The sequence below is a fragment of the Falco naumanni genome, unplaced genomic scaffold, assembly GCF_017639655.2.
Source record: "Falco naumanni isolate bFalNau1 unplaced genomic scaffold, bFalNau1.pat scaffold_80_arrow_pat_ctg1, whole genome shotgun sequence".
NCBI classification, from domain to species: Eukaryota; Metazoa; Chordata; class Aves; order Falconiformes; family Falconidae; genus Falco; species Falco naumanni.
The window spans coordinates 46123-69377 of NW_024427568.1; the positions used below are offsets into that span (position 1 = coordinate 46123).

Genomic DNA, 23255 nt, shown 5'->3' on the forward strand with positions numbered 1-23255 from the left:
TGTGATTTTTTCCCCATGGAAATACATTTGCCTTAAGTCGTCCGTATCGGTGGTACGGCTGCTTCCTGAGATAGTTTGGGCCTGATGGATGCACATAATTTTCCACGCTCTAACTAAAAGGTGGCACCATTTCTCTCCTTGTATAGTAGTACGTGCATGTACCTTGCACCTACTGACCACTGCTACTTGAGACGTGCTACTTATGGGCCTGGTATGAAAAGGTCATTACATTTATCAGGGTCATTACGGCTTTGGCTCCGTTTCTTTGATATTTGTCTGGGGGCTACAGATCAACACAGCTTATTTATATACTACTATGCCACTTAACCTTGTACTGCTTTCATCAGAATCATCTGCTAATACCTATCGGCATGGACAGGAACAGAGAGTAAGGATAAACACGTTTTACCAAGGAAACCAAGTTATAATGGTTCTTCTTAGCCTTACTTTGTGAAATGGAAGCCCTACATTCAGCCCTTTGAGCTGGCCAAGATCTTTTGGCTTTGGGAGGCAGAGCTAAGACTTCATTAACTATACTGAGATAAAATCTCTGGCTGACCGTCTATTTTATGAAGCTTTGAAACCTACAGCCCTTTAGAAAATGCCATCTGTCAGTATCTAAAGGGTCTTCAGTGACACATAACAGGGAATTCAACCTGGAGCTGAAGGAGGATCGCACACAGCAAAGTCCTAAGAAAAGAACTGGGGCCAGAATCCAGGCACAAAAGAATCTTGCTCAAAGTGCAGAGGTTTCACACATTTATTAGAACAAGCAGTAAACAAAAGTCTCCTAAGTATAAAATCTAAATGTTCTCGAGCCCTCATCCCAGACAGGCGAGTCACAGCATGAAGGGCAGATCCAAGTTCTTCTCGCCAGTGCCGAAGCAGACATAGCCGTATTGCTCGGTCATTGGGACGTGGTAGAACATCAGTCCCAGCCGCAGCAGGCTCCGCAGCACCACCACAGTGCCTCCCTTCTCTAGCTGGACAGTCCAGGAGCCTGTGCAAGAAAATGCCATTTGTCAGTATGTCACAAGTGCAGTCCCTGGAAAGGAGAAAGAGGCAGCGTTCCTGGAGCAAGCTGTCCCTAAGCTGAGAGGGGGACTGCAGTGCGTTCTGCCTGACCAGTTAACAGTGCACAAGGCTGCACTGGAGTTTGTGACACCTGAGAAAAGGGAAGTGAGGGAGGCCAGAAACCTTGATACCTTTTTTTCTTTTGTCAGTTCAGTGTTACAGGCTGCCCTCAATTCCAGATGTCTGTGTCTAGCTTCACACGGTAGCATATTCCATGGCTATGATAGTAACGCCATATGCGTCACAGGAAGGGACCCCTGGAGCTCCAGACTTGTGTACTTGATCCCTAGGAGAGGCTAGAGCTATTCTTGGATGCTTCTGAGCGGGCAGCAGTTACTCTACCAAGCTGCCACCTACTTGGTCTAGCTACTAGCTATAGAGAGCCAAGACTAGCTATAGCAATCCTGCATAGTATGGAATTTATTTTTAAAATAAACTTGTAGCATTAGTAGTGAGAAGAGGAAGAAGACACTTCAGCTCCAGAGAAGACTGGTTTCCCTGATGCAGCAACTGGGAAAGAGGAAGAGAGCATGAAAAGCAGGGTATTTCTTAGCTCAGAGAATTTTGCAGAAAAGGTTAATTCTCTTCAGTCTTTCCTGGCTCCATCATTGAAGAGGATGTGCATGGTAGGGGCAAAGGGATTAGTTTCCGCATTGATTTTGCTTTGGCTCTGTGGAGGAGGTTCAGAGCCAGCCTGAAAATGCAATGTCTCCTGGATGCAAGGAGCTCTGAGCCACAGAGTGTTTGTTTTGCATCTGACACGACAGCCTGGGAACAACACAGGAGGGGAGGGGGCTGGAGCATCAGCCTGGATTCAATGCCAGAGGGCAAGGAGCTGCCAAAAGAAGAAAATACCAGCTTCAGCACCAAATCAGTAATGCCTAGAGGCTACAATGTAAGGAAGAAGGTTCCTGCTGAATCTTCATCTAAAAACAAAAGCAGCAGGCCCTTATTTGGGCTCTTTTATCTAAAAGTGCAGTTGGAGCTGTCATACTACTACGGGCCTGGAGTCAAGTGGTCAGGCTGTCTGCACCCAAAGTCAAAATCTGCCAATTCCAGAGCAAGCAGAAAGCCCATAATGTGTTGGGACAGTTAGACGGTATTCATCCTTGTAGATAATTTTAGGCTCATCAGTTTATGCTGTGACTCATGCTTACTTACGTCATGGTTAGCCTGGGGAAGGGCTTCTGTGATTGCTGTCAGCTGCCAGTCCTCCCCTTCCCACTCACTTCTGACTCTTGGCCAATTTTAGTGGCATCCGACAAAGGGTTGAAGTGTTTTAACACCACAGGTTCCTACAACAGGTCTCCACAGGACACGGCCCAAGGGTTGACTGCAGCTCCTGAAGCTATTTGTTTATCTGCCAGCAGCTGTGGGGCAGCACAGGCTGTTTGGCTTGCCCGGCAGCAGCTGTCTGGGCAACCAGTGCTTGTAGCTTTGGGCTCTTGCACACTCACTTGCAGTACGTGTAGTCTCTGAAGCAGTTCATGGCAAACTGCAGTAGTTGAGGGCTCGATGGGGGGGGGGGAAGTTGAGAGGAAACAGTATATATGGTGGCTGCAGAATTAGAAAGGAACACCGCAATTCAAAGCCCTGTAAAACCAGGTGTCGTGAGTTCTGCTGCTCACCTGTTACCTCCCTCTTCTCTTTGTATTTCTGTACTTTTCAGAAGTTTCTTGGGCACCACTGTTTCCCCTGTCTCCTTCAGTAGCAAGTTCCACAGGTTGGTTATATCATAATATGCACCGTGTCGTCTTTGATCTGTTACCTTCCAAAGCACCCTCTTCAGTTACGTGCAAAGATGGAACTAAATGGACAGCAACACCTGCCTTCCATGGCAGTCACTGAACTTTCTAACAGAGTGACTCTGGCTGCAGGATAGAAGTACAAAAGAGACATTCACAATCTTTTAAGGACTCGGGAGATTTCCATACTGGAGAGCTTACTTCTGACTCACTCAGCTCCATGTTGCCACTAAAGAGAAACAGCTGGAATCTCAGTAAAGCAAAGCGCTACTTAATACAGAGCAGGATCAGTGCAGGTGTGTGCCATCTTCCTTGCACTGTAACATTCCTTGCACACGTCCTAGTTAAAGCATGAGCTAGTGTCTTCACACACAGTGGTTTCACAGACCAGGCAACCCCAGTCTCCCATGCAGTCTCTCCAGTGCTACTCATGTGGACACAAACTGAACTGGACCTTGGTCATAGCTGGAGTAAAACCACATATTAATGGTTCAGCCACTGGGATTACAAATTCTAACTGACTGGGTCTCTGACAAAATCTGCATGTTCTTAAGAAACTTCACTACTTGGATAGCGTGGAAACCCAGGTGAAGAACATTTCATGACGAGGCAGATCATCCAGCGGCTGAAGCACTACAGCCATCTGCCGTCAAAGGACAAGCTTTCAAACAGTTTATTGAACTTTGCCTCTAAAAATTTTCACCATTTGCTCGTGGCGGTAGCTAGACTATGCATAGGGGAGTTGAGCAACAAGTGGCAAGCAAATAGGTCTGAATATGTGACAAATAACTTCTTCCATTTCTCCTTTGAACACCGACTCTTTCAGTGCAGGGTTCTTGCAACCTGCGCTTGCAGAAATGATCTGCAAGCCCTTTATCACGTACTGGTGGTTCTTGCTGCAGCTTTACACATTGGTTTGCAGGGGGGTGACTGTAAACTTTTGAAAGAGTTTCTCTGACAAAAGCTAATGGAATGAGGAACTCTCATTGTCTTTGATTTAGGACCAGTCCTCTGAGAAGCAAGTCTGTCAAGAATAGGACTGTGCCTTGCCTTGCTGGGTGGTGAGAGCCTCTAGGGATTATCTGGTTTGCTAAATGTCTCCCAACATACTGGAAGCATCCAGCAGCCTGGGTACATGTGATAGCTTGTGTGTGTGTGTGTGTGTATATGTTCATGTACACAGATGAATCCTCTGCCCAAAACTATTTACAAAGAACAAAAAGAAATGCCTGGAGCATGACAAGCGGGAAAGGTGAGAAGGAAAACAGGTATATTAATGCTCTCATGAACTATATCTGGATTCAGGCTCCTTTTTGCTGGACAAATTCAGAGAGAAGCTAGAGTAAATACAGTTCAACTTGATTTAATCCCCTTATCTATGCTCTGGGGCAATACAGTACATGGATCCATAGTGTCACACAGGCTTATCTATCTCTGCAGAGGATTCATCAGCAGTTAACTCTGCTGATCAAAGGAACTTCCCATGTACCTTCACACCTGGCAGAAATGGACAGATGTAATTGAAGACAGCTCCATTCACTTTTATGCTTGATCTCTGAAGGCTGTGATGTGCAGCTGTTTCATTTCCCTACTGTCTGTCCAAGCTGCCAACTCCCAAAGGGCTCAGATTTGTCATTTCACAAATGTGAGACCTTTGGGGAATATTAAATTGTTACAGCTTTCTAGCTCTTCTCTGATGCTTGGTTCTGCATCTAATTCTATGCAAATAGGGACAAGAAAGTTTTGCTGATGCTGCATAAGTCTTCCTGTGAAATAAGGACCTGAACAAAACAAGCAGGTTACTTCAGGGCAATCCCACCTGGACTGACACAACACTCGTTGAAGACAGGAAAAAAATTACATGAAACTGTCTGAAACTGTAATGTCATTTTCACTCAGATCCTGTTTTCAGCAAGAATTAGTCATAGAGCTGCTCTTTATTCTGCAGAGCCAAAACAGCAGCAGCCGTGCCACCTTCTACCTTTTACTAACCAGATCACTGGGGACGTATTTCTAACACAGCAATCAAAGGTGATCTATTCAGTATACTTTTCCAGGCTGGACCTTTGCAACACACAAAATCAATTCAGAAACTGCACTGATACACAGTGCTGGTGTTTGCCTTCTAAGGAGGCAGCGCATTAAAGTCGTGAAACCTAACCACTTATTTTGGTCCTTTTAGAGCCCATTATCTCAGTCTGTTTTTTTCCCATACCTCACCACATTAGCAGCATTTGAGGAGATGGTCCAGAAGACCAAATTATTTGAACTCATGAGACACAGAGCAAGTTATTCTCCTTGAAAGCTTCAAGACAATTGTGTTCTCTTCCATCACAGCTCAAATCTCACTATATTAATAAAAAAATGCTTTTTCAGGCCCACCTTTCTTGTAGGAGTTTGAAATAACGATGTCATAAACCACTCTAAATGTACTTTAATCAGAAGCTAATGAACAGCATGAAATAATAGCTTAAAATGAATATGCCTTCTTTCCTCCTTCAAGAAAATGCCTTAGAAATGCATTTCATAATAAAATATAAAAAGGGCTGAGAACTGCAAAAATGAAATGCTGCTTTTATCCTTTTGTTTTTCTTTTATCCTTTTTCTTCTCTTTTAAACCTCCCTGCTATTACAAATGGTTCTTGGAGTAAAATCATTGCATAGGTAGCTGTAGGTCTCTATTACTATAAAAATGCAGGAGTGGGATGCTGGGTTCAAATCCTTTCTAATATGGGCTCAGAATATCCCAGAGCAGTCCCTGTACTGTTCATTGCCCCTGTGTCAGACAACATGTCTCTTGCTGGGAGGCTGAGAAACTCAGAGCATCAGTCTGTAAGGTACACCAAGACTCCTAGATAAAAGTTGTCAGGAAAAAAAAAATTACGAACTATTATTTGCATTGGAGGGAATACAAATAGAACTAAGAGACAGCAAGTAAAAGCTGGCTTTCCTAGAGTTAAATACTGATTTTTACTTGCATCTCCGTGTGAGCTGTAGCTAGCCTACGTTATCCCTAAATCAGGCAGCAGAGTTAACTTCACTCATCATGCTTGCTGAGGTACAGGGAACCAGAGGTCATTGCTCTCACGCCAGAGATTTCTAACAGTAACACCGCTCTGGTAAGATTTCCATTCTTCAAAATACATTTTTTTAAAAGAGCAAATTAATTCTGAAGCTGCACCCAGCAAACCTAAGGAAGCCAAGCACTGTCTGTGTTGAAACTATTGCCTGTTGCTGCTCCAGAAAGGAAGGGAGGGAGCTGCTGTGTGGGAGGAAAGAGCATGGGAAAAATATCCGCTGGATGAAGATCTGGAGCTTCCTATTCCCTCTTTAGAGCAGGCTGCAGCCTCCACCCCTCCAAACGCAGACAGGAATTCTGAGGAGTTCCTTACATCTTTCCCAAACAGGAAAGTGCTTTGAAGATTCTGATGCTCACCCAGTGTTAAACCACTGCCTTTTTTATGGCACTTCAACAGCTGCCAGGACACCAGAGCTGAATTTCAAAAGTCAACCTACTTCTCAGCTTCTTCTTCCTTTCCAGTTGCCAATAGAAATCCCTGTCTCATCCCCCATGTCTGTCTCAGCTATGGACTGAATCTTCTAATTCACAGAGGCAACAGGGTGCGTGAGACATTAGCTTTTAAACAAAAGCCTTTTAAGAAGGCTGTTTGCAGAACTTTCCTGTGGGAACTGGTCCACTTTCAGTATGACCTCTCATAACGTTGCTGCTTCGGAGGTGATTCAGCAATGCCTCGTTTCAGTACAAGCTTGAGAAGAAACAGCTTTAAGAGCTAGACAGGCTGATAGAGAGGCTCCATGCTGCAAAAGCTCACAGAGGGTCATAAAAGTGACATTATCAGTTCCTCTTCAAAGGAGGAAATGTCTCAAGGGAAAAGCAGCGCCAGCATGGTTGCTCTTACCATTAACACAATACGCTGCCACATGAGCAGGTTATAACCTACCTTGCTGCAGTTCAGTTCTGAGTGAGGGTGAAGTATGGAGTTATAGCACAAATATTAACCCACAGAGGGGTAACATAACCGCTTCCCTTTGCAAAAGCAGCCACTGCCCGGCTGCGAGACCCCAGGCACTTAGCTCTGACAAAGCTACACTACACCCGTGGGATTTAGCTTCCATTTCCCTCCAACAGAAAATCTAGCACTGCAAAGAGCTTCCTACTTCTAATTTGCTGTCGATAGGAAACAAAGACAAATTGCACAGCAGAGCAGCTGTAAGGAAATTTTGCTGCACAGACATTTGAGGCACAGCCTACCAGCCATAAGGACACACATCCAAACGCTCTTATATGTGGGGCTCAGACTCCTTCATGCCATTTACTGGCTACAAACTAAATCTCTTTCATTTGCTTGACACACCACTTGCACCCCATACGTTAACATTGCTGTCAATATTTCCAATTCCCCATATAACTATTTAATAATAATTAAATAAAAACACAGACTGGTTGCAGGTTCGGTACTATTTTTAAAAGCCTCCAGAGCCAGGAAAGCACAGTTTACAAACAGTCAGATGCTTCCAAGTGGCTTTTGCGTGGTCCTAATGCCTGCCACATCTTTGACACACAAATACAACCATGCCCAAACCTCAAAGTAAAATGGTCTTGCTTCAGAGGGTTTTTCTCTCCATTATCCTCTCCCACTGGGGATGCCTCTGCAGCACAAATGATTAAGATGGCCCTGGGCCTTCCATTTATGCACAAAGTACCTGTTTCCTGCTGACAAGGAAGACCCAGGCATTGCAATGTTGTCCCAGGAGCACAGTATTCAGGTGCCTCCAAGTACTGGCTGAAATGAGGCCGTACTTAGATATCTGACAACAGTGCGGCTTAATCCAGTTGAAGCAGGCTCTGCCCCCAAACCCTTATTCCCCTCCTCATCACTCTTCCATCACAGAGACCACAAAAGTGTTTATTTACTGCTCAGTGAACCAGGTCAGGGAACGATCTGGCTGAAAAATAGTTTAGCCAAAAATAAAGTTATTTTTCCAGCTGAAATCTGGCTGCACAGCCAGCAATGCCAACACAAAAGAAGGGACAATACACAGACATAAATGAGCAGCAAAGGATGGGAAAGACTGAAAAAGCTAGCACAGAAGTAATACACATCAAATTACAGCCTCCTTATAGCCCAGTTGGTTTGCCCTTAAGTCCTAAATCCACCTGATAATTAGAATAGAGCTAGAATCCTGTTAACTTTTGTTGTTGTTCTTGAGAAAAAGATGCAGACTTTGCACAGAAAGCATCCAGAACAGAGATTTGGAACAGGGCTGTGCACTAGAGGAAACAGCAAGACAATATACAGTCAAAACTTAGGAGTAGAAAAACTGGTTAAAATCTGTGCTATTTGGATTCTGACAACTGTAATACTGATCATTGTATCTTGGGTCTTCTGTAGTAAATTTACAAATCTCTCAGAGAGGCAAAGCACCCTCCTTCCAAAGCACAAGTTTATGCTGGATCTTGTCACACTCCATATTTCTTGTTCAGCTGGTCGCTGTGTGGAGCGTGCCAGGAGTCACGTAGCATCTACCTGGGGAGCCCCTGCATTAATCCGTCACCTTCGTGGGCTTCTGTGAGCCCGTTGGTTGGTAGGAAGAAAAAGAAGGAGTCTCTCGCCCCTCCCTGCTCTGAATGAAAGACGCTTCCTCTAAATCTTGCTACAGGATTTCAGGCTCAATTCAGCTTCTTTGGGGCTTTTGTCACCAAACAAATGTGATGTCTTTGAAAGAAAGATTAACAGTTTGATGAAAGGATGCAATGGAAAGCTTTGTTCTAGCCTGCTTCCCCCCCTGGAGCTTTCGGTCACTGTCACTTTCTTACCCACGGAGAATATCTGTCTGACTCTCAGAGGAGATTATGGCCACCTTGTAAGATTTTGCCTCTCCTGATAACAAAGCACTGGCCACTTTGAGGAGGTGATAATGATGAACGGGGGCTGGATTAGGGGCAAAGAGCCTCACATCTATGTCCGAATTCTGAGAGAACACAAAGCAGTCGATGCTGGGATTCAAAACCCATCGAATGCTTAGAGGACATCCAATTCGCTCTCCTGCAGGAGGGGCAAGGCTACAAGCCCTGTCAGTCCCCCAGTTGTACTTCTTACCTCATCATCAAATTAGCAGGACTAGTTAAAAGGGCTTAGGGTGAGGAACAGATGGCATGGATTATTAACTGTTGATGTTCTCATACTAAACTAGATACTAAACTCTGGCCCGAATTACCTGAAGAGCTTACCAGTTTCTGAGAAGACTGTCACACTGAGCGTGTGACACACTGAGCCTTCGGGACTGGGGGGCTGGTGGGACCCTGCCAGGGAGGAGACGGCTCCGGCAGGGCTTGCTTCTCCACGCTGCAGGCTGGAATCACCACCCCTGACGTGTTCGACAAACACACAGATGTGGTGCTTCGGGACATGGTTTAGCGGTGGGCTTGGCAATCCGGGGTTAAGATGAACTTGGTCATCTTCAAGGTCTTTTCCAGCCTCAATCATTCTATGATTCTACGAGGCTGATGGCATTTGCCCCACGCCTAGCAAGCAGCAATGGGGAGGAAACGGTGCTGGGGACCCCCTGCTGTCAGGGCCAGGCAGCAAAGCTCAGGGGCAGGGGAACAAGGCAGCCAGAGCCCTCCCTGACCCAGGGCAAGGCAAGCTCTGCTCCACATCATCTCCAGCTCCCAGCGTGCTGCACTGAAGAAGCCTATTTAGCTGCTCTCTCCTGCCATACAGGAATAACCTGAATCTGGCACAGAGCAAGTCTTGCTGCCCAGGGCTCAGGAGGGGAGACATGACTTCACCCACTTCCTACGGGGACAGGAACTGAGCCAGCGCAGGAAAACTCACTCTGATTAACAACCACGGAGCCAGAATCAGACCCTGCTCGCACTTTCTACCTGCCCTTGAAGCAAGTAATTGAGGGGCCAAGGCTGAACTCCCCCAACTGTGCCCTGGGCGTGCAGAACCACAAAGGATGCTCTGAGCCTGGGTCTGCCATCCACAGCAAACAAGCCAAGATTTGCTTTAGCACAGCTCCTGCTCAGCAGCTGTCAGCCCTCCTGCAAGCTGTGTGGGAAGTTGAGGGAAAACAGGGTATTCATCTGCCAAACACCTAGATGGTTCCTCAGCAGGCTTTTAGCACAAAGGCTGGAGGCTTCGAGCAGGACTAAAACCACCGAGAACTACTCCTGAGCCACACACGTTACCTCTCTTCTGGGGAAACCACTTTTTGGGGCTCTGAACCAAGGGGAGACAGAAGAGTAATGGAATAGACAGTCCTGCTTGAGGGCTGCCTCCTCTTGGGTATGCTGTCTTCTAAAATACTCCTATGGGTACGGGCTCTGATCTCCCCCCTCAAAGAGGGTGAGATCCTGCCCCCAGGCTTTTGCTTCTGCATTAGACTCACAGAGCTACTGAAAGAGAGCCATCTGCATCATTACTTTTATTACTGACAGCAATAAAAGCATCTCAATATATAGCGCCTGTCAGCCATGCACAAGCTCAGTGGTGCTTTGCTAATTACTGAAGTTTTCTGTGCTGACAAAGAGATGCCAAGGAATGCAGCAACCGATGGGGAAAAACTGCACAGAGGAATTTCAGTGCCGCACCACAGATCCCCTGGGCTAGAAGCGTGTTGTAGCACCTTGCCACAAGGGCCAGTGGGCACTGCAGGCACCCACATACAGGCACAGGATCTGGTCCTACACCTTGAAGACCACCCATCATACTATACTAGGTACTCTTTGGAGACAGGAGTCTAATGTGAGTCAGCATTTAGGGAGCTCTGAGTAGAGAAGCAATTCTCCTTTCACAACTCCAAGCATCTCTCCGGCACCTCCCGTCTCTGGCAGCCTTCTTCACCTGCATGGAGCACCTGCCGTAGACGTTATTGTTTCTGGATGGCATTGGACTGGTGGATTTGCTTTGCACCTCTGGCACACCTCTGGGAACCCGTCATGCATCTCCTCAGCCACGTGTCCCTGAGCAAAGCTCACCTTCCCACACCACGCTGGTGCTACGCAGCCGGGTTGCAATAAATGTTGTTACTGCAGCAAACTGGGTTTGGTGTACAATCAGCAGCACTCAGGGCAAGCAGCTTGGGCATCATCTCACTTGAGCAGGACTTGACAGCTGAAAGAATATCGAAACTTTATGAATACTGGCTTGGTTGAGACTAGGACTTACCTCCATAAACTTATTTTCCCACATCCACACGGTCCACACAGGGTGGGCTGAACGTCATCTGGGAAAGGCCAAGTGACCGACAGGACTTTCAGTGGTATTGAAACCTTTTCCAAAGCTGTACGAGTGCTTCGCACGCAGGTTTCAGAAACCCTTTCAAGTACCATAATCTGATGTTAAGGTGCTGGGCAGGGATATGCTGGAGCCCAGAACATCCCAAGTCACCCTCATTTCAGTACGAGCTGGGATTTTTCACACCCAGACACATGTACACAGGTGAAAAGAAGGAGTTTAGGCGTGTAAAGCACTGAAGGACAAGTTTTCATTGTAAATCATTACGCTCGTAGCAGCAAACATTTTCTCCACACTCATCCATAAATTTGTAGCAACAGAACCGCCACCACACACACAGTCTATCCAGGGGACAGTACCTGTGCTCCTAAGCAGCCCAAAGGACACAATTTACATCAACCAAATCATACGCTAAGGGAAAAATTGTGACTTGTTCACATGGAAGAGCTCCATGCTTGCTTAAGCAATGCTAGGGACAGATCTGACCCAGCTTCAGCAGAAATTTAAGCAATGTTCACCTGATCCTGCTTAAGTCACCCTAAGAAGGGTGTGATCCATTGAGAACTACTGCTGCCTGCGAGCAAGTCAGTACCGATACACAGCCAAGCGAGGGAAACGCCTCCCAACACCTCAAACTGCTGTTTTGCTCTTAGCACTTCTGTTTCTTAATAAACACTCTGTTGGTGGCTCTGAAAGAGCAACCCGGCTGCTTTCTGTACGCGCGTCACAGGGAGCCTGCCGTGGTGCCGGACACATTAGCCAGGGCTCGCCGCGCGAGGTCAGGGAACGCTGTCTGGTGCTCTGCACTACTCCTGCAATAAGCTCTGCACCACACCTCGAAAGACTGATTGATTACACGTTTCTGCTTCACTTTAGCGATTAATCTCAGCAGCCTTTCACTTACCTGTGTGCTTCAAACCTAGAGAGAGATAATCCCTTCATTATCCCCTTGCTCTCCTTCGCAATTCGTAGTTTATTTCAAAATAACTGCCACATTGTACTGGCAGGCAGGAATGAAATCCCAGGGAGCTGCACATGTTCCTGGGAAATCACCCATCTCAGAGGCAGCAGAGAGTTTATCTCCGTGGCCTACCCACACAAATCACTTTTGCAAAGATTGACTATGGAGGAACCAGCTGTTTCAGTAAGAACAAGACTCTCAGGTTTTTCAAAGCAAGCCACAAAGATCCTGGCCCTAATTATTTACTCACTCTGTTCCGTCACAAAGTATAAACCCTACGGCCCTAGTCTCCACTGTTACTGCTCATCTGCCCCAGAGGAATTCTAGCCCTCTCAATTTCATCCTATAGATTCTGTATAGGCATACAAATAAGGCACTTTTTTGTGCTTCCCTAGCTGATATTTCATTTATTCTTCCTAGAAACTGTTACCCAAAACAATAAGCTCCTCTGAGTGAGCATAAACCATTCTCCGTGAATATGTCAATAACTGGAAAACATTAGACAAAGCTGAAATAAGTCGTAAGGCTACATAAGCGTTTGGAAGATACAGGAGCATTTGTAACTTCCACAAACCCAAGACAACTAAAATGCTCTTTGCCGGGCTAAAGCAGCACACAGTACCACCTCGGTTAGGACACCACGCTTCCAAGGACCGACGCTGAGGAACAGGGACAAACCAAACCTCCCTCTCAGGCGAGAGGAAACACACGCCAAGTGCCTTCATGCAACTGAGGAAGCGTCTCGTTCGGCACCACAACGTACCCCTGCTGAGCCAAGGCCGACAGAAGCATTTTAACATGACGCCTTTTCCTAAAGATATTCCCCACTTACTCTTGAGTGAAGCTTAAAGCTGATGGTGTTTCTGTGGCCTGATCTTGGCTTCTCCTAGCCTAATATAAATTTTACACCTATCTCAGGAGGCAGCGAGCTCTTCCTCCCAAATCCCAAGAGCCCTCAAGTCCTGGCTGCATTAGTCCTGATGTCGTGAGCTGTGGGATGCAGGTGGGTAGAGGGCAAAAAGAAAGAACAATGGTCTGCAGCAAAACAACGTAGAAGCAGTGCAGGGGACAGATGTGTAAGAGACAGTGGCGTTGCAGCGAGTCTGACAGAGGCACGCATTCCCACGTTGTGCTTCAAACATAGCACCGCCAAGGAATGAAGCTTCACACGTGCATATGCACACCGTAACGGAGAATCAAGGTTCCTCCTGCCTCCGACTCAGCAACTCCCAGCAAAACCCGATTCCTGCGACGAGCGAGGGGAAGCAAGCAGCCGACTCAATGTGAGTGATAAAGCAAGCTTCAATTTATTACGGCGCAATTATGTCTTATATACAGTTCCAGTTAATTTTATGCCTACAAATCATCTGCTAATTGGCTAAGCTCTAAAGGGTTACATTTTTATACGTCCTCCTATTTGCGGTTACAGCGGATAGCTAGCTACATATATTTTTTTCTCTCTTGTCTACGCGAATTCCTCAAAGTTATTTACAACATTAGGCACAAGGTCAGTGTTTTTCTCAGCTTCCTTATCAGCATGCCTCAGCACAGCTGCAAGGCCTGCTTCAGCTAACTTATGCTAACTTTGTTTCACAAAGATCTTTAAGGGAGTCATGGCCGTGATCACACAGCCATTCTGCAACATTTCCCCCTTTTTCTCTTTGCGCAAGCAAAACTTGTGCAGTTACACGCTCGAGTAATTTTCGAATACAAGAGAGAGCACAGCTTAAACATACGAGTGCAATGCTAACAATTATTACTATAAGCAAAACACTTTACAACAGCCCTTTTAAACTACCAGAAGACCGCCCTAATAATAGAGCACCATAACTTTGTCCATTAATTATCAGAGGTCCTCGGACACGAGTTGCAATTTTTTGTGTTCGGTTGTCAATTAATGTTGTATCTACTGCTGTTGCCAGGTCCAGGCCGAGGCTCCCTCGGGTGGCGGGTTGTAACACGGTGTCTGTCGATAAGAGTTGGTCATGTCTCCTGGAGGGGGTGTCGTGAAGGTGACAGGAGTCGCGATTGGGGTCGATGCACTGTGGCTCCTCGCGCTCGGTTTCTCGTTTCCCGTCTGCCAACAGACGTTGGTCTTGTGGGTTCCTTGCTGACAATTGCGGCACCACACTTGACGTTGTCGACATCGGTCATGGGTATGTCCTGGCTTCCCGCATCGATAGCAGAGGAAGTCTCGGCGCGTGGTGGTCACTGGCTTCGGGGGCGCGGTAGCCCCAGGGGGGCGCAGAGGCGCAAGCGCTGCAAATGCCTGACTTTGGGCTTGCACTAAATCTCTCCCTACTGCTTGGATTGCTTCCACTAGCAAGGCTTGCTGACCTACTGGCACCCGACTCATTCGCTCTAGCATTGTTTCTACAGAAGAATCTAAGGGCAGGGTTACTAAAATGCCTTTGGTGTCACTGTTACTATTCTCCAAAATACATTGGCGCAATAACGGCCCTTTCATAAAGTTAGGTATATTTGGTGAGCTCACTGTGGAGGCCTGACTCATTCACTGTACTACGTAACTGACTTAATATTTTCCAATCAAAGCCTCCCAGGTTCCCCGTCTTTGGTTAGCGGCATTCATCTGATACGTTACAGGGAAAGCTTGTAGGGGGTTGACTTGATCAGCAATATCAAATATTCCCTGAGCAGCCGCTTCTTGTGCTATTTTTTGCCAATTAATGTGCGTAGAACGCACCAGTTTCTTTACTGTATTTTTTTTTTTGTTCCTTTTTTTTTTTTTTTTTTTTTTTAATTTTTTATTGACTGCCCACTGCTATTTTCTTCCTCAGCAGCACTTTTGTCAGATGTGTCCCCGCCCTCTGTCCCCCCCGAGGCTACTGCGCCGAAAAAGGGGGGGGGGGGGGGGGGGGGCGAAGGACACGAAGGGTCTATAGGTGGTACAGTGGGCTCTATAGGTGGTACAGAGAGCACTGTTTGTGATAAAGGGGGTATTGGAATGTGATTTTCACATGGCATAATTTTTCCTGCATTAGGATCTGCGCTTGCAAGTCGGCTTGTTACTGCCGCAGCAAGGCGTTCTGCTTGATATCTTTTTACACAATTAGTTACTTCACGCCATGATTTCATAAATTCTTTTGCTGCCTTATCGTCATCTATAACTCAAGCAGTCCCTAAACGCACGCCACTCCTCTACTTCAAACATTTTTTCGGGGTCTGTAAAAAACCCTTTCGCTTTTCCCATAGTAATTAACCTGGCCAGATCTTTTAAAGGGCCTACTCCCCGCTTTTCTAAAAAGCATTGTAAAAGTGCTACCTCTTTTTCCATAGCGCGCTTAAAACAGTCCTTTTCCTTGATTAAGATGCAGCCTTTTCTCTGGGTAGACACTCACGGACGGCGAACCTTTCCTTGATTAATGTCGGGTCAAGCACGGATCGAGGTACGATGCCTGCATCAGTCGATCTTCGCTCCCTGGTCGCTGCTACCAGTGCTTCTCCGTCCTCGCTGTCCGGTGGAGAACAAGGATGGGGGGTCCCTGTTCAGGCGCCACTTGCGACGAGCGAGGGGAAGCAAGCAGCCGACTCAATGTGAGTGATAAAGCAAGCTTCAATTTATTACGGCGCAATTATGTCTTATATACAGTTCCAGTTAATTTTATGCCTACAAATCATCTGCTAATTGGCTAAGCTCTAAAGGGTTACATTTTTATACGTCCTCCTATTTGCGGTTACAGCGGATAGCTAGCTACATATATTTTTTTCTCTCTTGTCTACGCGAATTCCTCAAAGTTATTTACAACATTAGGCACAAGGTCAGTGTTTTTCTCAGCTTCCTTATCAGCATGCCTCAGCACAGCTGCAAGGCCTGCTTCAGCTAACTTACGCTAACTTTGTTTCACAAAGATCTTTAAGGGAGTCATGGCCGTGATCACACAGCCATTCTGCAACAGATTCCAAAAAACCTCATTCCTGCTGAGGGGATGCACTTTAAAAGCCCCCCTAAACACCAACTATTTGTCACTTTTCTTTGAGGCAAAGCCGGGACAGGGGAGATACACCTGGAGAGGGAGTTAAGGTGACCAGGACAACAGGGAATGATGGTAGATGACAGTCATGGGGGGGCTGGGTGGAGAGCACCGAGCCAACACCAGCATCCCCCAGGGAGAGGCCGGCACACAGCCACACAGAACAAGGGCACACTCAGCCTTTGTCCCTTACCTGCTCACTCAAGCACCAAAACATACTGAGGTTTTGAAATACAAGCTTTTAGAAGTAGTCTGCAAAGCAAGCTTCACATTTTTCTGCTTTGAAAGGTCTCTGTTTTGAAGGACGCAGAGACTGGGCACCATGCAGTGCCCAGACCTTACCTGTGTCGTAGTGAACTGTCAGGGGTCTGGAATAATCACCAGTCTTCTGTGGGTGGAAGTCCATTGTTACTTGCACGGCATCGCCAATCCCAAGAGTCCCAGCAGAGCGATCAACAGAGAAAGGGCTGCAACACGGAGAGGCACATCAGGATTACTGTGGGACATTTGGGGACTACGCTCCTTCTGCCGTCTAGCTCACTCCAGCTCACCTGTATTAGCAAGGGGCCAAGAAACCACAGTCAGCAGCAGAAAAAGAGAACATACAGGGCCAGGAACTGAGCCACCGACCCAACTCCTGAAGAGCTCCAGCCTAAGCTATAAAGATCCTAAGCTATAAAATGACCTCATCTCCCCCATACCCTGCATCCAGTTCTCTGCAGCAAGGCTCAAGAGTCTGACTGCTAGCGGTACGATCGGAGGAGGGTTTTTGCAGAGCACTGAGATGGCAAGAGTTATTTGCATGCACAACTTGACACTGAGTTCCTCAGGAATCCGTCTTTTCCTGCCACCTATACACCTCAAGAGATACAAATGTCAAGGCAATGCCTGTCCCAGTGAGATTGCAGCCTGGAAATCAGACAGGGAGAAGAGAATTTCTTCTTGAAGACCAGAGAATAACTGGAGTTTAAGTTGCAGAATTCAACTCTTTTTTTTTTTTTTTTTTTTTACCTTGAAAGTATGCTTGTTTTGCCTAAGAAAGGGCACATTTTATCAGCATTTCAATGAAAGCTGCTCTAAGCCAAGAAAAATCTGTAGGAGTGCAAAGGCACATTAGAGTGATACAGAAACAAGAAAACAAGACACAAAAGGAGTACCCATTTACAGCCTGAACAATTAAATCTCTAGCTAAATGAAGCACCATTAGCAGGAGCATTTCAAGGCACCTTTAACAGGAGGTTTTCGGTGTATTCACAAGCAATGCAGTCTGGGGCTCTGGGTTGTGATCCAGGCTTGGTAACTGTTTGCTTGGCCTACTAGAGAAATTCTGTGCAATGCGTTGGAAATAATGATGAAAAGGTGTTGGTGTACTTTGGATTTAACAAGAGCAATTATGATTTGTGGCCAGGTAAACAGCTCTTGGCTGACAGACACATAATTCAGTCCTTTAATGCGCAGGGAAAAGTCAGATGCAACATGTTTCTGCACAACAGCAGCTGGGCTTTGTGGCTCTTGTACAGCCTCACTTAGAAAGCAAAAGTTATTTGGTTTAGCGCTTTGCTGGTGGTCAATTAACCTTAAAAATATGTTCTGCAGAGTTTCCCAGTGATTGGGGAATGCAGCCCACAAAAATAATGTGAAAAACTGGAGCCATGTGCAAGCTGAGCTTCGTTCATGTAAGCAGTGACAGCTGATGAAATTGCTGGAGTTCCTGCTCATTAAGGAGATATTGCTGCAATTAGGGGCCTGACCTGCTCCCATTACAACTAGCAAGAACATCACCAGTGACGAATGGGGAAGCACTGGGCCTGCAATGTTCACGTGCTGGACCTGAGACTTTTGAGAGGGAGGAGGAAAGCCAAGGTGCCGCCAGCCTCAGAACCGGACTGCTCTCCATGGCCCTGCACCTGCACTGGGGGTTGTGCCTGGTTATACTGGGCAGGGCTCTGCTGGTGCTTGGCTGGCATCACTGCCTGCTGGGGGAAAGGCACAGAAAAATTCCCCCCCACCTCTTTTATTTTCTTGTTTTTACCAGAAACATTGCCGGAACAGAAAAGTTGCTGGTTAAGGGCCACACTTCAGCACTACCTCCCACCCCATCCCCTTCCTACTCCGTCCCCTTGTCTGCATACCCCTGCCCTCAGATAGCTGGGATGGGAATGACACTCCCGAGGATGACTTCAGGGGATGCCCGAGAAAGTAGATACCTTCACATCTTCAAATTACCAGAGAAGAGGATCCTACCGAGGTCAGGACTCATTCTCAGGACTGAGAAACAGAGCGCAAGTCAGACGCTGCACCTCCTGCCTCCCACCCCATGCTGTACCCACAGGACAACTTGGTTCCTGCTGTAGCAGGAGCTTGTTATCCCTCACGTAGACCTGGTTCTCCAAGACCCAGAGGGATGTAAGCTCCATGCTTAACCTCAATTCTGAACTTCAGTGCACGTCACTAAGCTGTTCCCTGCAGCCTACAGATAAGAGATGCTAAGGAAACGTCCCTGACACACTAATAGCCACATGAAAGCCACTGCCAAGAGATGAAGCTGGCAGGCTAAACTGGCCTTTTAGCCATTAATTGTGAGCTGTTCTTTAGGATAATTCTTGTCCTGTTAGACCTACCCTGTTAGTGAATCACTACTGCTCCTGAAACGACAGGAAAGATAAGGTTTGGAGGTTTATTAATAGCTCTTCTTCTGACATCCTTTTTAACTATGCCCACTTGTACGTTTGCTTTGTTGTACAACATCTAAACTGTCACAGGTCCAGATCTCCCAGCGGTGCCTTGCAATCCCCGGCTTGTATAAACTCTCTAGCTGCACCAATCTGAGGGAGACCTTCCCAGCACAACCTGCTGAGATCTTGCCCGTAATTGCCCTTCAGAAAGGGAACACCACCAGATTAGTAAGCAATTTCATTGTGATCTGTCTTGGTGTTTACATCTTGCTTGCTTTCACCAGGCATCAGTTCCCCATCTTGACAAAGCTGGGCAAAAGTTAAATCCCATGACGGGCAAAATACTCCTGACAAGTCAGAAACACAACTGACAAGTGAACAACGCTGACAATTCTGTGGCTCAGGATTTCCCGACTACCGCGCTGCCTTTTCTCCTGCAACCATACGTTTAGTCAGTGCAGTGTGCAAGGAGGCTGCAACATACTTCGTCCCATGGTATGTTTCTCTTCTACAACCACAACCCCTTTAGTCCACTGGTGCCTTAATTTGCATTATAAATCATCTGAGTTTGTGAGAATTGATTTCATTAAAAGCTGCCTCCCACCCCAAGACCGACAGTAAAATTACTGGTTTGAATTGCCTCATCTGTCAACTAAGACCTATTGCAGGAAAAAAAACCAAAGATCATTTAATCTTGGCATACAGAGTTTTTTGGTAATGGTATAAAAGCCAAAGTCGAGCACTGTAACCATTCCAGTAAACACAGTCTGTTAGGTCAAAGCATCCAAGACCCCATCTCCATACTGAAAAAATCCTGCACAGAGCCAGCATCTGACAAGCTCTCTCTCTCCCTCTTTCCCTGCACATAGGCTCTGTTGTCACATCCCTGTACATCCCATGGTAACTCTCCAATCCCACGCCTCCATGTAGTATAATGGGTACTGCAGGGAGGGATGCAAGGCGGCTCCTAGCACTGTGCCATGTAGGATCATTTCCTGAGCTTCCAGAGCTTGATGGGACATTCCTAAATGGAGCTTCTCAGACAGATCCTCTCTAACCCCGTAGCACAGCATAGCACAATGTAACATCAGGAAAAGGCAGCGCTGCACTGAGATCTGCTTCCAGGCAAGCTTGGGGGAGTACAGTCGAGATACCGGACTGCTGGGCTGCTATTCAGGGGACACAGCAGAACTGCATGCAGCCGAGGGATGGGAAATGCAAACACCTGTATTTGGGGTGGAAGAATCCCTGGCAGTACAGGCTGGTGGGCACAAAAGCCTTTCTACGGAAAGGGAGCTTAGGGGCTGCAGCACAGGACGTACAAGGAGATGCTGGGATAAAGGGCTTTGCACAGCCTGGAGGAGGAAAGACGAAGGTTGGTATCACTTGGTCTTACTTTTCGTGTTGTGTGCACACCTGATCAAACTTTGACACTTGCTTTGAGCACTGTGTTTGCTCAGATGATCTCCAGAGGTCTCTTCCAAAGTTATTCTATGATTTTATCTTCTCCAGCAGCCCAATTCCATTTCACATGTTCCCCAAATTTCCAATATTTCCTATACACCTGTGCATATATATAGGCAGATGGTAGACAGACGGGCATTAGAGGAACCTTTAAGAAAGTTCCCAATGAGGAATTCATTATGACATTTTGCTGAACACTTAAAGCCAAAAAAAAAACACAAACAAAACAAACCAAAAAAGACCGAGCAAAAAGACAGGAACCTCAGAGTATTTAAAAAGAAATCTGAATCAAAGTGGGGGTGACCTAATTAGAATAAAAAAATAAAACACTGCTTATATTCAAAGATCATCAGTTTGAAATTTCAAACTGGCTTTCAAAAGTTCGTAACGAAATGGAAGAGATGTCTTTGGCTGACATGGGAAATCTTACCAGCTTTTGATCTCTGCGCACATGCAATCCAGTTATTCAGAATTGTACTTTCTTGTGTAGTTTGAAATAAAGCTTTCGTAATGCTTCCCATCCCTTTGTTGCAAATCAGGACTGAAACATTCAATTGCTGAAGTTCAGCATAAAAATCGTATCAAGCAGGATTCAACACACGCTGGATCACTCAACAGAACAGTTGGCAAGGACGTTGCCAAGAGATGCCAGACACGACTGGGTATCTGTTTTGGTGGTGACGACTAGATCTGGAAATCCCAGAGGGAAGCTGTACAGGGATTTACAAGGTCCTGCCTACGTATTTCCACAGTGACAAGCAGCAGCCTGCTTGAATAGCATCCTGGAAGCCTGCTTCCATAGCCTTGCCAGGCTTTGGTAGGAGCCTCTTGGACCCTCACGCTTCCCAGGAGAAAGAGCAAAGAGCCTTCTCTTGACCCCTGTTTTCCTGGGGAAGAAACTGAAGCAACTCAGGTGCACTAAGGCAGACGGTCTTTGCTGCGTTCTGGACCTCAGCTCCTGCACCAAGACCTCTGGGACCAAGCAACTCGGAGCTAACTACCAGCCAGCTGAACTGGTTTCCTTGCAGGTGCAGTGTCAAAAAGGCACTACCCTCTCCAGTTCAGCAAACTGGAAAAACAGTGACTGTCTTCTGAGACCAACAGGAACAGTACAGGCTGTCCACGACACAGTACACATCGGGCGCTTGACCAGGAGACTGCCGAAATACCAGGTGCTTGTGGCCTCCCAAGGAACGTGTATATTTGGCCAACAGGGCCACATACCCATTTCAGAAGGTACTGAAGATCAAGGAGGTTGCTGGTAGCTACTACAAAGTGCTAGAGCACTTTCCAGGAGATCTGAGAGAGACAAAGCTCTACAAGAGGCTCCCACCCCACATACCAGGTATTTGCTGCACCTTTTGCCTGTGCGCCCATTGGCATTCTGCTTTGGGGCTAAAGTGCAGTTTTGAAGCTGCTGCCAGCTCATCTCCACTTAAGAGCTCATTCCAATGAAGAATATTGGATCCCAGGGACCAGATCAAACCTACTGGAAAACCAGGTTCTGGACCCCACAGGGTTTTTGTCGGGGTCTCAATTGTTCTATCATCTCTGATTGCACTTGCTACTCTAGACAAACTGCTGATAAAGCTGCTGATAAATTCTTAAATGTCTCTTCCACCAGATCAGAGCTTGCCCATTTCTTAACACTGCCCTTGGTCTGCAGGAACTGAGCTCCTAGAGCTGTCGTCTGCCCTGCAGGATCTTCCACAGCCCAAGGGCAGTCCAGCTGCCTTCTTACAATTGCTCTTTCAGTCTAACAGAATCAGCCTTGCACGGCTGTGCACTGAAGACACCGTTGCACTATAAAACTCCACTCTGCAGCTTGCAGAGTTTTAGCAGAGGTTGCGCCATGCTTCAAACACTGTAATCAACAGCAAACCCCACGTGCCCTGCCCATTTCCAGCCACGGCAGCAGCACGGCAACTCACATGCTCTGGTTCCTTTTTGTCGCTGTTTCCCAACTATATTATCACACCACAGTGTTTTGCGCAAAAAGAGATGAGCTCCCTACCTCTGCGTGCTGATGCAGTAGCGGGCCACCCGGTTACCAACGTTGCGAACCAGCAGCGTTTTCTGGGTGCTGTACTTGACGGGACAGGCTGAGAAGTTCACCTGGTCGGGGAAGTCCAGGATAGCTCGGGCACCTATAGCTCGGATAGGCACAACAAACTTCTCCCTTTCTGTGATGCAGATGAGCTCGTGGAAATAATCCTGCAGGGAAAGAAACAATCTCAGCACAATGCATTTAGCACCATTCCCACGGCAGAAGGAAAACTGCTGTTTTCTAGGACTGTTGCAGTAGCATTCAATAACGTAATAATAGTACCTTTTACCTTCATGACCTTTCATTCCAGTAGCATGACTTGCACAGGGTTGTTAACTTGCAAAGAAGAAACAAGCCCACTGATTCACCCGCTTTCGCAGCAAGCTGGCAGCACCACAATTATCTGATGCTTTGATTCCGAGGCACCAAAACAGAGTCGCTTCACGCAAGGGATCACAGCACTAATGGAACCTGCTTCGATCGCCACTGCAGACTATTGGAAGCACCACTGAGAACCCAGCTGTGCCACAGCACTAACTCCAACGCCAGCAACGCGGCGACCTCGTTGAAGCTCGGCAGGGGATGCTCAGGTGCACTTTCAAAAAGACTTCACCACATACGTGATCAACGGTCAGTCTTTGGTGAAATACTTCACAAGCTGGTGATGTACGGAATTAGACAATTGCGGCAGTGTCAGGGCAGTGTAGGGTACGGGTGTATTTCCTGCCCCTTCTCACAGCGTTATAGGGCCAAGGCTGGGGACACGCACCCTTCAAAAGCCACCTGGTCCATCTCCCCACACCAGAGCTGGCTCAGCTCCAGACCCAAACTGTTTTTGCAAGAGGTTTCACAAGTACTTAAAAGCACTAACAGTTCCACCCCTGCCCTCAGCAGCCTACGCCAGCTCTGCGCTAGAATTAAAGGGTGTTAGTTCTTCCTGTGTCTGAACTCTGTTTCCCTTTACATCTCACCCCAGCCCCAGGGGACACAGAGACAGCTCTGGCTGATGCCTTAATCACACCCCTCTGTA

At 46.8% G+C, this 23255-nt stretch overlaps 1 protein-coding gene across 1 annotated transcript; it reads right to left on the bottom strand.

Moving 5' to 3' along the window:
- Window positions 1-839: 839 nt before the first annotated feature.
- LOC121082355 (hydrocephalus-inducing protein homolog) lies at window positions 840-22627 on the bottom strand. Its single transcript, XM_040581689.1, has 3 exons — window positions 22193-22627; window positions 16382-16506; window positions 840-1000 (listed from the first exon to the last, which is right to left on the bottom strand). Exons 1-3 carry the CDS (start codon window positions 22528-22530, stop codon window positions 840-842), a joined length of 624 nt encoding a protein of 207 aa, XP_040437623.1. The 5' UTR covers window positions 22531-22627.
- Between the last annotated feature and the right edge of the window lie 628 nt (window positions 22628-23255).

Bases quoted from the DNA above. Each gene is read 5' to 3' on its own strand.
- LOC121082355 (XM_040581689.1), bottom strand. From the start codon at position 22,530: ATGAAAGGTCATGAAGGTAAAAGGTACTATTATTACGTTATTGAATGC. The intron at 16,507-22,192 runs GTAGGGAGCTCA...TCCGTGTTGCAG, and splicing joins TACTGCATCAGCACGCAGAG to CCCTTTCTCTGTTGATCGCT. The intron at 1,001-16,381 runs GTAAGGTCTGGG...TTTCTTGCACAG, and splicing joins GACAGTTCACTACGACACAG to GCTCCTGGACTGTCCAGCTA.